Genomic DNA, 16,658 nt, shown 5'->3' on the forward strand with positions numbered 1-16,658 from the left:
CGTTGGCAGACATGAACCAGCACGCAGAGCAGCTTGGTGTAGACAGCCCACCCATATGTTTGAATGATGTCTGAGTTTCTTATTGACAAATTTTATGGTACTTTCTGGGCAGCAGATTTTTATGCACATAATTCTGTTTTGCTCACATCTCTTAGGTTTAAAATAGCTTTGATGTGCCACTTTTCTCTTTGTGCTAGAAATCAGAATGAAGCTGTGTCTTATGGCTTAGAGGTTCTGAAGTCTACTCTGTCTGTATGAAACTCAAGCTTATAGGTTGTGGCCTGAAGGCCTGAGCTATCCAGCGTGGCTGTCTCCAGCATTCTGAGATGTCTCAAGGGCCTGTGCCGTACAGCTCGAATTTATCTAAAATTGCCTTCCTAGAGGCACATGGAGAGTGGCTTGTTATAGCGTCTTAGCGAGCATTGCTTCAGATAACCTGGTTAACCCACGTCCTCCTCTTGTCATTTCTTGCAGATGGTCACAAGAACAAAGAAAATATTTGTAGGCGGATTATCTGCGAACACGGTGGTGGAAGATGTGAAGCAGTACTTTGAGCAGTTTGGCAAGGTAAGTGGCGCAGGGGGCTGGCTGCTGCCGCGCCCCCTCCCTTTGCCACAGCTGCGTCCTCAGGAACCTTGTCCTTGCACTTGGTCGTCCAGATTTAAGTGAAATCTGTCAGGAGCTGACATGGAAGAGTCTGGCTTGTGGTCGGCATGGTGCCCCACGTGCCCACAGGAGCAGACAGAGTGGCCTTGCAGTGTGGTGGTGCTGGCCACCTGGGGCCTGGGCTGGGAGCCGGTGGTGGTGGCAGCAGCGACTGGGGAGGGATGCGGGGCTGTGACTCACAGGACAGGAGCTCCTGCAGAAGCTGCTAGAGGCCTGTGAGTCGGTGCTGGGCTTCGTTCTGTGCCTTTCTGGAAGATACATGAAGAGTGGAGGCTCCCTGGGGTTCTGTGTGGTTGAACCTTCCCCTGTCAGATGCCCAAGGAGACTCGGGAAAGATGCTGGGCCTGTACCTGTCAGAATGTGTGTGGGACAGAAGTAAAATGATCCCCTGGGCTCTGTTGCTGGACCAGGCTGGGAGCAATGCAGAATGCCCCGCAGTCAGCCAGGACCAGGAGTGTGAGAGTGTGTAGGTTAAGACAGAGTCAGCAGACAGACAGGATATGCAACCATGGGCGATGTGCTTAATTCAGCCTCTCTCTAGCTGGTGGGGGAGCTGGTGCCTTGGAAAGTAGCGTTCCTCTGATGGCCACATGGTCCCCGGGCTCCGACAAGGCAGCTTGTGGGGGAGGCTAGCCTTGCTGGCTTTGTGTGATCCCCTCCTCTGGCTGCCGTGTCCTGGGAAGCTGGCAGCTGAGAGGCTGTGCTGGCCCCCTGCTTCCCGCATCTTTCAGTTGCCATGGGTGTTGTCCTGGGAGGCCAGGTGTGCGACGGTCTCCCTTGCAAAGGTCTGCGTCCCTGCTGCCAGAGGGCTGATACAGCAGAGGGGGAGAAGACACTGCGCCTCTTCTAAGCTTTGTCACTCCTGTCCCCCCCGGTAACGGCTGTTGTGCTTGCCCTGGGTGGTACAGGCACTGCTGCCCACTGACCGGTCTGAAGGTTCTGTGCTTTTCTTTGTTTGCTCAAGGTGGTGGGCGGCTCAGACCTCGTCCCCGGGTGTGTCGAGTTGTGAGCTACTGTCTGGCATGAGGGCCCTGATCACTGTTTAGCTTCAAAATGGAGATTTTTCCCATCTCTGGTCATCATCAATTTCTGCATGGATGGGAGACATGCAACAAAGAGAAACCAGGCTCCTCCAGCCCGGCTTGGCATTCAGAATGGCACTTAACTGCCCTTCCAGGTCGCTTAGGAAAGACGCCTTCCCATGGCACCGTCTTGCTTTGCCAGCTGGGGGCTGATGCATTCTGGCCGGTTTTGAAGAATAGCTGAGTGCGTTGGTGACCATGTACTTCTCTTCAAGACTCATTTAAAGCACCAGGGGGGATTGGTCCACAGCCCAGCCCCACCCTGCCTGTGGGGAGAGACTGGAAATAATTAAATGAGACAGGTCCAGCTTGTGTAATGGGAGGCTCGGGAGTGTGCGCCCCTTTGCTACAGTTCTGCCTCTAAAACAAGGCCAGGAGCAGTGTTCACAAAATTGAGGTGGAATTTCTTTTTTGAGCTATAAACTGGAATCTCATGGTCCTATGTGTGGGTGTCAGAGAAGTTGGGCTATTAGAGTATTCCAGAGAGGCCGGTACCTGCCGCACCTCTGCATGCTCCCACCTCCAGGCTTCTCTCTCTCTCTCTCTCTCGTTCTCCTTTTCTCTCTGTCTTTTTTCATTAACACTTACAGTTGGGACCCAGTATCCAGCAGTGGGAAGCTCTGCAAGCTTTGGCCGGGCCCACGGCCGCAACCATCCCTGCCCTGAGAACAGTTGTCCCCTTGTCAGGGAGGCATTCACAGACCATCTTCCCTGGCGTGGCCTGCGCTGGGGCTGAAGCTGCTCAGTTAATTTAGCAGTAACATTTGTAGATTCCAGCAGGATGTGTAAACTTATCAGGTGTTTTATTAAAGGACTAAGGAGGCTTTTGAATGTATCAAAACCGTAACACTCTCTATGCTCCTGTTTTAGTAGCTTGTTTCATACACGTGCTCTGTGCATTATCTGGGTCTGTCTTCAGAGGGGCTTATTCCTCCTTGTGCTGGTGGCTCGTGTTATGTTCGTACCCACCTTGGGCAGGGTCCACCACCTCTGAGGATTCTGGTGTAATTCATTTGGAATCAGAGCGATCAAAAGAGAGGAGACTGTGCTGCTGGGCCTTAAGGCAGTGAGTCAACCCAATGGTGAGTCAACAAACTGACTCTGCCCTTCAGTAGTTTATATTCTGGTTGAACAAAACCGAACACACACACACTTGTGTCAGCTAGACTCACATACTTGTACGCATTCCCGTCGGTAAAGTTGTTTGGGGCCCTTTTTAGTTGGTTAATGGCAAATTAGCGAGGTGGAATTTTATTAGTGAGTATGTACTGTGTTGAGTCCTGGGCCAGGCCATTGACTTATATTATCTCATTTAATTCTTCTCTGGGAGGCTGGTAGGGGTACTGCCCATTTTGTAGCTTGTTAAATGGAGTCTAGGCGGGATTGAGTCTTTGACTCAAGGTCACCTCCGAAAGGTAGAGCTGGATGCAGACTTCCCCTCCAGGTTTGTCTGTTAACAGAACCTGAACTGTGGGCCCTGTTCCAACCTCAGATCAATCCACAGGATGGGCTTAGGGTGGGGAGGATGCAAAAGAAAGGAAGAGACTGTGTCTATCCACGGGCTGGGGACAGTGCTGGGAACTAGACATAGGTCCCCTCATCTCATCTGCACGGTGGATTTTGGTGTCATCCAGCCCTTTGACAAAGGTGAGCAGTAAGGTCAGAGACGTTAAGTCTCAAGGAACGTCACCCAGGTAAGGCAGGATAACAGCCAGAATTCACACCCTACTTCCTTGTCCTTCACATCCAGAACTTTCCATCCTTCCACGCCTCCATTCTGGGTTTGCCACCCGTGTTTTAGGTTTCCCTCGCTGTCATTCCTCTCTCCTCTCCCTCTTCCCATCGTGCCTGAGGCGGCTGCTGCTTCGACTGTTTATTTCAGGTGGCAATCAAGATGGGTAAGACTGCTATCATGGGGCTGGGCTAAGAGAGTTTAAATATGTCATTACTGTAAGTGGAGTGGGGGCAGAATGACACACCGAGAGCTTTAAATAACTCAAATTGGAGGTTTGTAAACCCTTTTGTGCTTTTCTCCCACCTTCCTCCCTGAAACTTACCCCCACCCCCCTGGTTAGGGATGTCATTACTTGTTTATATTTAAGATGAGATTGTGAAGTGTGGCCATTGGCATAAGGATTCTGCCCACTTGGATGGCCATCCACACCCCCTGGGTAGCTGTTCTGATGCTATCATTAGAGGAAAGTAAGGCAGAAGTATTCCAGGCCCTCGTGCTGGGCCTGCCTGTACAGTGTCCCCACTGTGACACCTTAACAGGCCATTTCTTTTCTGGTCTCAGTTTCTCCTCTAAGGGAAGGAGTTGGAAAAGTTGTAAAGGGTCAGATAGTAAATGTTTTTGGCTTTACAGAACATATGGTCTCTATCACAACTATTTAGTTCTGCTTTTGTATGGAGGAAGCAGCTATGGCCAATCCATTATTGGATGTGGCTGTGTTCCAATAAAACTTTATTTATAAATATAGGTGGTGGGCCACTTTTGTCCTGTGGGCCATAATTTGCCAACCCTGGACTAGGTTATTCCTAAGGTTGGTTTCAGGCTTGAAAATTCAATAATCTAGAAAGTGTGTTTAAACACAGAGGGGCACCTGGGTGGCTCAGTTGGTTGGGCGTCTGCCTTCGGCTCAGGTCATGATCCCGGGGTCCTGGGATTGCCCTGCATTGGGCTCCCTGCTCATCAGGGAGTCTGCTTCTCCCTCTCCCTCTTCCCCTCCCCCTGTTCGTGCATGGTATCTCACTCTCAAATAAATAAATCTTCAAAAAAAATAAACATACATAAGTGGGGTATATGGATAGATAGGTATCTATCTAAGGTATCCATAGACTGTAACCAAAACAAGATATTATCAATAGCAATGAGCATGATATAATAAGTGAAACCGTCATAACTGTGGTAGAGTTAATTTCTGGACTGCAAGATGCAGAAACAGTGAAGGGATTCTCTATTTGGAAAAAGGTGCTATTTATAAACCAGAATCTTCATCCTATGAGTAAGATCCAGGGATCTGTAGAATATTTCCACCTCCTTATTACATGTGCTAGATCTAAATTAATGAAGACTCAGACTTTGTGAAGTTCAGATTTTACTACAAAGATTCTTTTGCTATGAGTTGATGTTTCTGACTTTGAGGGATGTATGCTTTGGGCTAAGCTTTTTGATGCATTTTAAAATCTGATTCTCAAAGCTGTCAAGCAAGATAGGTGGAGTATCTATCATGTAGATGACCAAACTGATGTGGAAGAAGGTCATGAGTTGTCCAAGATCACACAAGCGCATGCTGGGGAGAGCCCAGATAGTCATTCATTTTTGTACCATCTAGCCTCTTTTCACCATTTATAAAAACCCCGTCTCCTACTTTACCACGAAGCAGCCCCTATACTCTGAGTGAGCAGGTTTTGTTCATTTGTCAAGAATGTTGATGTGCGGTAATTTATTTCACTGCATCAGGTTTCCTAGTGGACGTTATCTGTGCTCACGATTTTCATACGTCCAGGAATGATGTACGCAGACCATTCCAGAAAGTGGCACGTGAATGATGCTCTCGATAGGCACATACAGACCCAGACAATCGCTTGGAGGGTTCACCACCCTGCTCCCCACATAGCCATCCAGAAGAGCCCAGCTTGGTAATTAAAAAGCACTGGGATCAAAGAAGCTCCATGTGCGTGGGTTTCCTCCTTCTCCCCTTTCGGCCCCTCCTTCAAGTACCGGTTTCTTAAATTCTCACTTATAGGATTTTGGAGATCAAAAAGAGGCCTTTAAACTTAATGAATTCTCGGCTTCGTCCCGGATGGAGCAGTTCTGCACCTTTCAGCTGTTCACCTCGATGATAGGGCTGCTCAGTGCCGAGCTCACTAGGTAATTCTCACTTTATAGAACTCCTGTGAAAGCAAAGCAGCCCGCATCTGGAGGCTTCCAATTATACTTCACATGGTGAACTGTGTAATTAGTTTGGAAGACTTACACTCAGTCGTTGGTTTATCCTAATCGGCTTTGGCTTTCCCCACCAACAAAGTGAGCTTATTTTGCTAAGCTGAAACGACTCTGCACCCTTTGTTCCAGCCTTTTATTGTCTCATTCCTTTCATTCTGTTTTACTGCCAAAGTTCTGTTTCATTAGGCCTACAAGTCATTTCCAATTCAGTGGGCTGCTACAATCCGGCCTTTATCACTCCACTGCCCTGGTTCCCATGTCCCTTCTGGGCCAGTGCCCGAGTTTGCGGTTTGACGTGAGGGCTTTAACCCCTTCCTGGGCCAGCCCCTCTGGTCTCCTGTGGTGGACGGCAAGAGGAGGCCTTCAGGGAAACGGGGTTTGGAGAGTTAGAGCTCTTTAGGTCCCATCAAAGGGGAGCCCTGTGGAAATGAGGTGAAAAGGGTCCTCCGGAGTCCTTTTGTTGGAGTGGGGTTGTGTGTGGGCCTCTAAAAGTGAACTTGAGCTACAGAGAATGGTGCTTGAAGTCTTTTGGAGAAAAAAAAAATTGAAAATAAGAATGAATTGGCTTTTGATATGGTGGGATCTTTTCATTTATCCCGCCTGTGTGTGGGATGGTCGGAGGGCGCGCTCGAAGGAAGTGTTTGACACCGATGATTTCCTCGCCCCGGGTTGTATGTGCAGGTGGGGTGTTCGTGGCCACTGCTCAGAGAGTCCTTTTGATACTGTGTGTGTGAGGAGAGGAAGAGCTAACATAAAAATATTAGAAAGCCTTTGAAATTTGAAAGGCAAGAGATTCGGGAGAAAATAAATAAGCAACTTCACCGTGTTCCTGACGGTGGACTGTGATTCTGAGGTAATGTTTTATCGCTTCCACATGTGTGTTGTAGATAAATGGAGCTCCATGCGGTGTGTGGTTTGCTCAGACCAGGCCTGGAAAACAAAAGTCCCCGTCTGTCCTTTGTGGGCACCAAAGCTCCCAGGAGGCCTTTGTCTTCTGAGGTGGTTTGTCCAGGTTGACCGACTGGAAGGTGGCCAGTGTGACCACTCCTCGCCTGTCCTCTGCTGGCGTTTGCTCTGGAGAGCCTTGATGTTCCTCAGACCTTCTTGAGTTACAGCTGTGGAGTGGGCCAGGAAGGGCCCCCGTTGCTCTCCCCTCCCTGGCTGGCCTTGCTGAAGGCTACTTTTGTGTTCAGTTTTCTTCCTGTAATAACCCAGAACAAGGCCAACACTGTCCTCATGTTTTATTAATTCTCTGTCTGGTTTGTGTCAGTCTCTCCCTTCGGAAGTGTGTCATATGGGGGAGGGGACTTTATTTGCCCTCTGACCCCGGGTAGAGCTGCTGAGTGCAAAGAGCCGCAGTTAGCTGCAGGAGAACCTCCCTCATCTGCCTGCCTCAGCTTCCTAGGCCAGGTGGCAGCAAGCAAACAAGCAGTACCCACAAGTAACGTGATCCTTGGGCTTTGCAGGTAAACCCTCCTACCAAACAAAACAACTTCGTGTTTTCCTGATGAACTTTTTCCTCCATAATGGAGACCGATTTCTGTTGCAGCCAGTGGAGTGAGGCGAGTTAGAAATTAATTGAGCACTCCAACCTCACGATCAGACTTAATAAATTCTGCCTTTTCTTTTCTTTTCTTTTCTTACCTCTTCTCCCCTCCCCTCTCCTCTCCTTTTCTCTTGCTTAAAAAAAGGGGCTCCTGAAATAGTAGGTTTCTAGGAAAACTTCACATTTCCTTTTTAGTGTATAAAATATAGCCAGCTGTTGTTGGGCAAATGCATCAGACATTATTATTGCTCTGTTAACAGTGTTTTAAAATATACAAATAGCAAAACAGGATGCCTTCTGGGTAGCAAGCTGGGAAAACTTTGAGATTATGTTAATCAAATTCCATGCTTCACATGCATAGTAGGTAGAGGAACCAGGCCCGAACTTTCTGGCGTGGCTATTTAACTGGGCTTTCCCAGGATGGTGGAGCTTGATTTAATTTTTCTAGGGGGCCCGAGAAGGGGGAGGCCCAGGACAGGGAGGAGTTAATGAGCCTGGGAGGGTTGGTGGAGAAGGGGTTTTAAGCACTTCCACCAGCTCACCTTCCCAGAGCCCTCCTGGCAGCCTCTGAAGATGTCACTTACAATGGAGCTGTTAGCATGAGAAAGAAAGCCTTTCTCCCCCTGGACGTACTTCAGTGGGAATGGCAAGTGTCTGAGAAATCGCGGTTCGAGCTTGTGCCAGTGGGTGCAAGGAGTGGTTCTTATGGAAGAGAAAGCTCAGTTCATTTAGACTTGGCATAGAAATGGAATTCCATTGTTTGGTGGAGTGAACATTGATATGGAGATTCCTGCCCACCCCCCACCCCGTCAATTGGATACCCCATTACATGGGTCGTGTATGCTTTTCTTTTCTTTCTTTTTCTTCTCCTTCCCTCCCACCCCCCTTCTTTTGTCCTCTGAGAATTAGTCTCTCTGTAGAAGGGCCGGATCTGTCAAGTTACCACCCTCTAAATTTTTACAGCTCTGTATATTCAGACTTGGTATTTGTGAATTAGCTCCAAGTGGGCTGCCAATCCGGGCTTTATTTACATTCGAAGCCATAAGAATGAGAGCCCCAGAAAAATGTTGATATGCAGGAAGAGGCAGAAGGGTTGAGTTTCTGACTGTTGCTAACCTCACCACTGCCTTTAAAACCAATCATGAGGCACACGGCTGATATTTAATAGCTTTTAGCTGATTATTTTTCTTCTCCTCCTCTTTCTTTTCTATCCAAGTTGACCTGGGTGTACTTGAGCGGAAATGAAGTCATCCAAATGCTGAATTAGAATAATCACAGGCCTCCAAGAATGAAATGGAAGCAGAGATTAAATGGTAGAGGGAAAGCTGGTATTAATAAGCACCAGGAAAACTTTGCATAAAATAAATAGGAGATTTGATAGATTGAATTTGTGTACCCCGTTTCCATTTTTCTCCACTTGGTGCTGTCCTCCTAGAGTGGAGTCCCTGGCAGAGTGGGATTTGTTTTGCCATGAGTCCACATACCTTCCGCCGCCCGGGTGATGGTTCTTTCTTCTTGGTGGGGCGTTTGTGGGACGAGGCCATCTCCAGGATGGAAGAATCTGGGTGGAGGGGCTGTGGAAGGGTTGGATGATTCCTTGTTGCCCGTGTGGGGTGGGTGGTGGGAGGCAGTGCACTACAGGCAACCAGTGAATAGTATTGACGGATTCCTGACTGTAGGGAGAAGAGCAGGGCTGGGTAGAGGTAGGGTGACCAGCTGTCCTGGTTTGCCTAGGACTGAGGAGTTTCCAGGAACTCAGGGCATGCAGACCAGAGTGAGTTGGTTACCTGAATAAAGGGGAGGTGGGAAAGTGGAGATACTTGGCCTGCAACTCCTAAAGGGATGAAACCTTCTTGGACCACCTCCAGGCAGATTTAAATATTCCTTCCTGTGTCTTCCAGCATGCTTACTTCAGATCCATTTTACAGTCTGCCTTCCTGCACTCCCACAGGCCAGTAAGTGTTAAGGGAGAAGCGGCCTGTGGGAGGCAGGACAGACAGACCCACAGCCCTGCAGCAAGGGACAGCTGGTCATTTACTTGGAGTGTAGGACCCTTTGGGTTCCTATCTGGGCTCCTGCTTGGGGATTATTTCTTCATCTCTTGAAAATAAAAAAATTCTGCCCCGTGTTGAGAAAAGTGAATTCCTTATAGTTAAAGAGCAAAATAAGGATTTAATTCGATTAGAGAAACCCAGCAGAGTGGTTTGTTTACAGGAAGTCATTTTTTAGGTGGTCTGTAGTAGAAGATGCAATTTGCGCAATCGGATTAGTTGTAAATTAGAGATTTTTGGTCATTGAGTTTGCTAACGGTCTTTTATGATTGGCAGCGGAGGTAAATATTTTCAGACTTGCTTATTGTTTGCAGACTGTTAGTATTTAGAGAAAACCAAAACAGTTTAGGGGGCTTTTCACTTTAGGGAACATAAATAAGAGTATGGGCTGCCCAGAGGTGGCCTTCCCGATCTCATGCTCAGCTTTCTTAGGGAGTGGGAGAGGGAAGGGTGAGCACCAGGCAGAGGCGTGCTGGAGGAGCTGGTGAGGGACTTGGCCGATTCTCTAATATGGAAACACTTTTTTAAAATTTTTATCTTTTAAAAAGACTACCCCATTTCTTTTATTGATATATGTGTGCTTTTTTTTTTTTTTTTAAGATTTTATTTATTTCTTTGAGAGAGAGAGAGAGAGAACACAAGTGGGGGGAGAGGAGGAGGGAGAGGGAGAAGCCAGCTCCCCACTGAGCAAGGAGCCCGATGCGGGGCTCCATCTCAGGACCCTGGGATCATGACCTGAGCCAAAGGCAGATGCTTAACTGAGCCACCTGGGCGCCCCGATATATGTGTTCCGGTAGCAAAAAAGGAGGATTTCTTGGTGTCATAGCTCTTCCTTCCAAGTTGGCATCTGTGCTCGGATTCAGAGATTCTTGGTTGCTGACAGCTTTTGAGTGTCTTTTGATTTGTCTCCGTCCAAACAGCCCCGTGCGGGAGGAGGATGATCTCGTGTGAAAGTTAGGAAAGGAGGGCTGGGGGAGTGTAAATGACCTGCTCCAGACACCTCCATGGGACTGCAGTAGGGACCGAGGTGCGGAGGTCCTGCGGTTTGCTGTTACCCCTGAGCTGCTCCTGCGGGGCTGCCTCCCTCGGGTGTCTGGGGTGCCAGGACCCGCGGTGCGCGGTGCCGTAGGATTACAGTGGTACCTTTCTCAGGAAGCGATGACTTTATGGTTGTTTGTTTTTGACATATTATATTAGAAGAAATATTATGGCACAGAATGCAAACTTTGCATAATTGTGTTTGAAAAAACCATGAGACTTGTAGACATTTCGGGAGAGCTGCTGGCCGCCTTGGCCCCTGTCCCCAGTCATTCTGGGCTGTCCCATAATTTCCTTGACCATTAGGAGCACTTGGGTAGAAACATTGAGAATTACTACTGTTTAGCATAGGGGTTGGCATACTTTCTCTGTAAAAGGCCAGATAATAACTATTTTCGGTTTTGTGGCCCAGATGGTCGCTCACAACCATTCAGCTCTGCCACTGTAGTGTCAATGACAGCAGCCGGAGACAGTATGAAAACAAATGGCTGTGGCTGTGTTCCAATAAAACTTTATTTACAAAACCCAGAAGGCTGCTGGGTTTGGCCCTCAGCCACAGTTGCCGACCCCCTGGTTTAGCTTAATGCCTGGTAATAAGGGCGTGGAATTTTTATACTCGGACTGTCTGATACCAAATCCAGTTCACCTGTTTATTAGCTCTGTAACCTTGGGTGGGTCACTTAACGTCTTTCTACCTCAGTTTCTTTATGTGTAGAATGGAAATAAGGATGGTACTTACCCCACAGGATCGACACGATGATTAAATGAACTAGTACATAGGGACGCCTGGGTGACACAGTCGACTGAGCAGCCAACTCTTGGTTTCGGCTCAGGTGACGCTCTCAGGGTTGTGGGATCGGGCCCCATCGGGCTCCAAGGTCAGCGTGGAGTCTGCTTGAGATTCTCTCTTCCTCTCCCTCTGCCCCTCCCGTGTGTGCACCCTCTCTCTCTCTCTCTAAAAGTAAAATAAATCTTAAAAAAAAAATGAACTAATACCTATATTATAAGTTCTTAGCATTCTGCCAGAAATAGAGCAAGTGCTTTGTAAATATTAGAAATATCAGCTGCTGTAATTTTTATCCTCTGAGACCCAGGTTCAGCCTCTGGAATTGCCTCTCCCGTCCTATCCAGCAGTAGCCCTGACTTGGGTGCGTGTGCAAGCACATACATGCACGTACAGGCCACAGGCTCTTACTTCTTTCCCATCTGTCCTCTGGGTGGGCTTACCACTCAGTGTGCCCCCCCGCCCCCCCCACCTTGGGGATAACACACAGTGCAAAGTCTTTCCTGGATCCTCTCAGCCTAAAGAGGAAGATTCAGTGTCTTGTAAATGTCTGTGGCACATACTTCCAATTTATTCCAGCTACCCTGGTGCTTCCGGTGTGTGGAATTAACCTCGAGTTGCTCTGGCTTTGATGGAAAATGCTGAACTGATGTGGGCCAGAAGAGAATTCTTCTGGTTGGACCCTGCTAGCTGAACTCTTTAAACTTGTTTGAATAATTAAACTTTTGTGTGTGGGGGGGGGAGGGGGGGCAGGAGATAGTGTCTGGAAATTGGCCCAATATCATTTAGCTGATGTTTATCAAAATATATTTCTATGTATTGATCCACTGACGTGTTTATTGAGTTTATTTAGCCTCTTGAGAGAGCTTTTTACATCCTCATTTAAGTTTTTTTCCTTTTCCTTTTCATGTGATTCTAATAAGCTTGTTTTTCTGGTTTTGAATTTATAGCAATTATTAAGGGGTGGGAAGATGTTAATAAGCTCCGTGTAAAGAGGAGGGGAAAAAACCCTATAAAAACAAAAAGACTCAGATCTTTCGAAGTACCACATTGTGGGACCATTTAGTGCAGGGAAATAGCCATCCTTCCTCATTAGGTCCAGAAGGCATCTTTTCTACAGCCTTGTGCATCATTCATTGTTCATTGATTCATTCACCAGATCTTGATTCTCTTCCGAATGCCAGGCACTGAGCTAGGATCCAAGGGTGCCTCAGTGAACAAAAGAGACAAGATCCCTGCTTACTTGTGGCTTGAGTTTTAGGATGGGGTCGGGGAGGATCAGCCAAGAGCAAACAAGTAAATACTAAAAGTAATTACAAATTGTGTTATAAAGAAAACAAACCAAGAGCTGAGAGAACCCATAACGGGAATCTTAGCGTACAAGAGAAAAGTTAAACGCGAGTACCCTCTTTGCCCCGAGTAGACTGTCAGTTCCGCCAACGTAGAGCGGGATCTGTTTACTCACCGTGTAGCACCAGGACTGTCCCAGTGCCTGGGCAGTAGTTGGTGCTCAGCAAATAGTGACAGAATGAATGGGCCCTCTGTATTAGAGGGCAGAGCTGTGCCAGTCATTGGAGAAGGAGTTTCAAATGGTAAAATTACAATTTTTCTTTTTAAAAATGAGCCTTTAAGAGAATATATTCAATTATCTGGAGCATTTCTTTACATGGAACCTATCGTTCCCCTGAATCCGGGACAAATGAGCTTTTTTTTTTTTTTAAGATTTTATTTTATATCTTTTAAGGATTTTATTTTTAAGCAATCTCTACACCCAACATGGGGCCAAACCTACAACCCCAAGATCAAGAGTCACATGCTCCACCGATTAAGCCAGCCAGGCGCCCCTTTAAGATTTTATTTTTAAGTCATCTCTACATCCAGCGTGGGGCTTGAACTCACAACCCCGAGGTCAAGAGTCGCACACTCTATTGACTGAGCCAGTCAGGTGCCCCTAAATGAGCTATTTCTACCCTGCAGTAAAAGTTTAATAGACCTAAGGGACTATCTGGGCAGGCTGGGGCTTGTACAGAGCAGGCAGCCTCTCAGGTGGGTCTGGGTGTAAGGGGTAGACACAGCTCCTGGCAAAGGGACGCATGAGAGGGGGTAAGAACGGGGTATATCTGTTCATGTCTCACCGTCTCCCCTGCTCCTTTCTGTCTTTGGTCTTAGAAAGCAGTGGGGCTGCTGAGAGGGAGTTCTCAGGTAGGGTCTGTGGTGGGATTCGTCTTGGCTCAGAGATGCATGGATCCTCCCAGGGTGGGAACAGTAGGCGGGCTCTGGGCAGCTTCTTCCCCAGACTTGTTCTGTGATCCTCCAGGCTGGGCAGTAGAAACAGGTCCAACAACGTTAAGCCAAAGCACAAACATCTCTGATGTTGGTAAGTCTGGCTGTGGATAGAGAGAACTTGTTTGTGGGTACATTTTTTTCCCTCTCGAAAGAGCAGAGGGATGCCATTGGCATTTTATTGCCAGGCTCTTGGGAATCGTTATGTGGGATGGAGTTGAACGATTCTGGACTTTCATCTCAAGTAGACTTGAGCTTGAATCTGGATGCTGGCGTTGGCTTTTAGCGTTGTGACCTTGGGCCAGTGCTTTTGCTCTTTTGAGCCTCACTTCTTGTCCTTGAAGTGGGGATACAATTTTATTTACAGGGTGGCTGTGAGAATAGAAGGAGACAAGTTTCCGCTGTGTCTGTCACATGGGTGTTGAGTAATAGGGTCCCCTCCCCACGTTCATCCCCCCTCCTTCCTCACACACACACACCCTGTCTGTCTAAGGTCCCAAACTGCTGACCTCCACCAGGTTCATCCCCCACCTATAAACTCTCTACAGTAATCTGTACGATGCCCTTCCTGTATGCTGAATGGATGGTCTTGAGTTTCTAAGGGACTTGTTTCTTGGACCCTCCCAGTCTCTGCCCCCATGCCTCCGTCACCATCAGTTCTGTGACAGATCCTGAACCACAGAAGTCCTGCATCTAAGATCCTGCTAGATTTAGCCCAGCTGGAGCTACTGTTGGGGGAGGCCAATGGGAGGATTTGGCTTTTTTTCCTCTTATGCTAATGAAGTGAATATGGCAAGGAGTCACAATATTTTCTTTCCAGGCAAAGAAATGTTGTAGTAGGAGAAACAGCATGCAGGGGAAGCAAATGCGATCTTACTGGATTCTCTCAAGGGAGGAATAGGACAAATTGTCAGCTTCTGTTGAGAAGATAATGCTCTCGCTATGATAAATGCCAAGTTTCTATTGAAAACCACCATCTTAATGGTGGCGTCCCCAAGTACTCGGTGCATGCCTGGCAGCAGAGGCCGTGGATGCAGGAAAGCAGATATTTGTAGGGGGTTTGTTTGTTTGCAATGAGAAATCAGTTTAAAGCAAATGAGACAGCGCATTAAAAATGTTCTTTTAAGGCAGCTTTATAGAGCTAACTGGAGTGCTTCAGCACGGCCTGCACTTAAAACACACCTATGGGGAGACTTCCACCCTCAATAAATATTTCTTGCATATGACTCAGATTAAAGCAGCACATGGGACTGGAAAGCCGCCTAAAATAATTTCCCCTCCCATAGGAAGTAGCTGCCGTAATTCACTTGCAAGTTATTTCAAACGGCCTGTTTGATAGAAATTTCTGCCTTCTCGTGGACTGGGATTTTTCTAGTGCTGTCTGTTTGTAACATCCCTTCTCAACAAGGGCACGTCTGGTTGTATTTAACTGAACGCCACTTCCTTGAAGGGCTTCTCACTTTGGGGTTGCCTTGTGAGGGGTGCCCTACATTGATTCCTCTTAGTCTCTTCACTGTAACTCGTCTGCCTCATAGGCCTGTGCTCAGGGAGAGCTTCATGTCGTGGGGTGGGGGAGTTCCTGCAGGGCTGGGGATGGTGTATTCAGGAGCCCTCAGGATGCAAAGCTGTGGCTGGCAGGGGACCATGGAGCCAGCCAGAAGGGGAGGAAAGAAGTCTCCATCAGCCGTTATTGAAAAGTCCTGAGATGGATGGTCCTTGCTTGTCCACCTGGGGTGGTGATGCTTGTCCAGCCATCCTGCCATTCAGTAACCCAAATCTCGAGTGCCTGCTAGGTGTTATACACTGTGCTGGGTTCATAGAGATCAGAGAGGCAGGGTCCCTGCCCACGAGGGGAATATAGGCAAGGGGTAGGGATGCCAGTACAGAGAACTGCAGTGCAGTGAGGGGAGGCCAGGAGCCTGCCAGCCATCACCGACGGGTGGGGAGGGTGGTGGCTGCTGGGAGCTCCTCCTCTGTGCCTCCCCTGCTTTCACATCTGCCATCTTGCCTGTTCCCCACAACAGCCTTTGAAGGTGGGTTATGTCAACATTTGCTTCAGCACCAACCAGAGTGTTGACCTGGAAAGGGTTCTTGGCAGCCGTTCTGGGTTCTGTCAGTTGGCATGGAGACTAGGGAGGAGTCCCCCCCCCCCCATGTGTCTTGCCCCTGGATAGAGCAGCCCTAACTGTGCCCACTTTGGAAAGAAACAAATGGAGAATGCTAATGTCAGGAGACCTTGAAGTAGTGAGTTTGACTTTGTCATCAGCTGGAAAGCAGACGGGGAGGCAGAGTTCAAATCAGATGCCTGCATTCTCCTTGCCCAAATATATGAACTGCTGAGGATATGCCCTGGGATTTCGAAGTGTCTCCTCTTCTTGCCAAGTTCGCAGCTCCTCTCTGATATCTTATCCCTCGACCCCACCAGCAACTACAAGCCAAGAGAGTTTGTTTGACCCATGGGCGGGGCAGTGGACACTGTTCAGTGCTGGAGAGCTTCAGAAAGCATTAGTCAGGCTGCCTCAGTTATGTTCAGCCTCACTATTGCTTCCCAGATGCATTTAACCCGCGCCCTGCTGGCGAATGGATTCGGCAGCCCAAGGAAATTGACAGAGATGACTCCTGCATTGCACCTAGGACAAAATGATCATTGAAGTTAGTGGTTTTTCTGCAAAACCCATAGCTTGTAACCTCTGGAGGGAAAGTTTATATGAAGTGTCCAAATCAAGTGTGTTCCTTCTAGATACCTTTCTTTTCGTTAAGGTAACAAAAAGCAATACCATTCTTATATGTGTTGAGCCCTTCCAGTCTCAAGAGATCATAGTCACATTTTCTTATTCATATTCTTCCCAGTACCATGCTTATGTAGAAGAGGGGTTGACAAACTGTAAAGGGCCAGATAGTAAAGATTTTAGAATCTGTGGGCCATATGGCCTCTGTCTCAGCGACTCAGTGCTGCTGTAGCGCAAAAGCGTCTCCATTGTGGTCACATGGGCTGAGGTTCTTGGTGTGAAGCCATAGGCGCATGTAAATGAGCGAGTGCTGGCTGTGTTCCAATAAAACTTTATTCACAAAAACAGGCAGCGGGCCGGGTTTGGCCTGTGAGCCGTAAGTTGCTGTCTCCCGCTACAGACATTCCCAGTCTCTAACTTGAGTCTCAACAGAAAGTAAGGATTCCATATGACTGTGGATAGTTTTAGAGTTCGTCATAAACTGATTTTGGGGGCACACGGATACCCCTTTTGAAGAATGGCCCTTTCAG

The 16,658-nt window shown here is 47.9% G+C and overlaps 1 protein-coding gene across 1 annotated transcript in view; it reads left to right on the top strand.

The window, feature by feature from the left end:
• Positions 1-16,658, top strand: part of MSI2 (musashi RNA binding protein 2) — a 382,942-nt gene that overhangs the window by 128,112 nt on the left and 238,172 nt on the right. Inside the window, exon 5 of the mRNA XM_032429243.1 lies at positions 475-567. Coding sequence (XP_032285134.1) covers positions 475-567 — 93 coding nt within the window. The remainder of the gene's footprint in view (positions 1-474; positions 568-16,658) is intronic.

The sequence above is a fragment of the Phoca vitulina genome, unplaced genomic scaffold (genome assembly GCF_004348235.1).
Source record: "Phoca vitulina isolate PV1807 unplaced genomic scaffold, GSC_HSeal_1.0 scaffold40, whole genome shotgun sequence".
Taxonomy (NCBI): domain Eukaryota; kingdom Metazoa; phylum Chordata; class Mammalia; order Carnivora; family Phocidae; genus Phoca; species Phoca vitulina.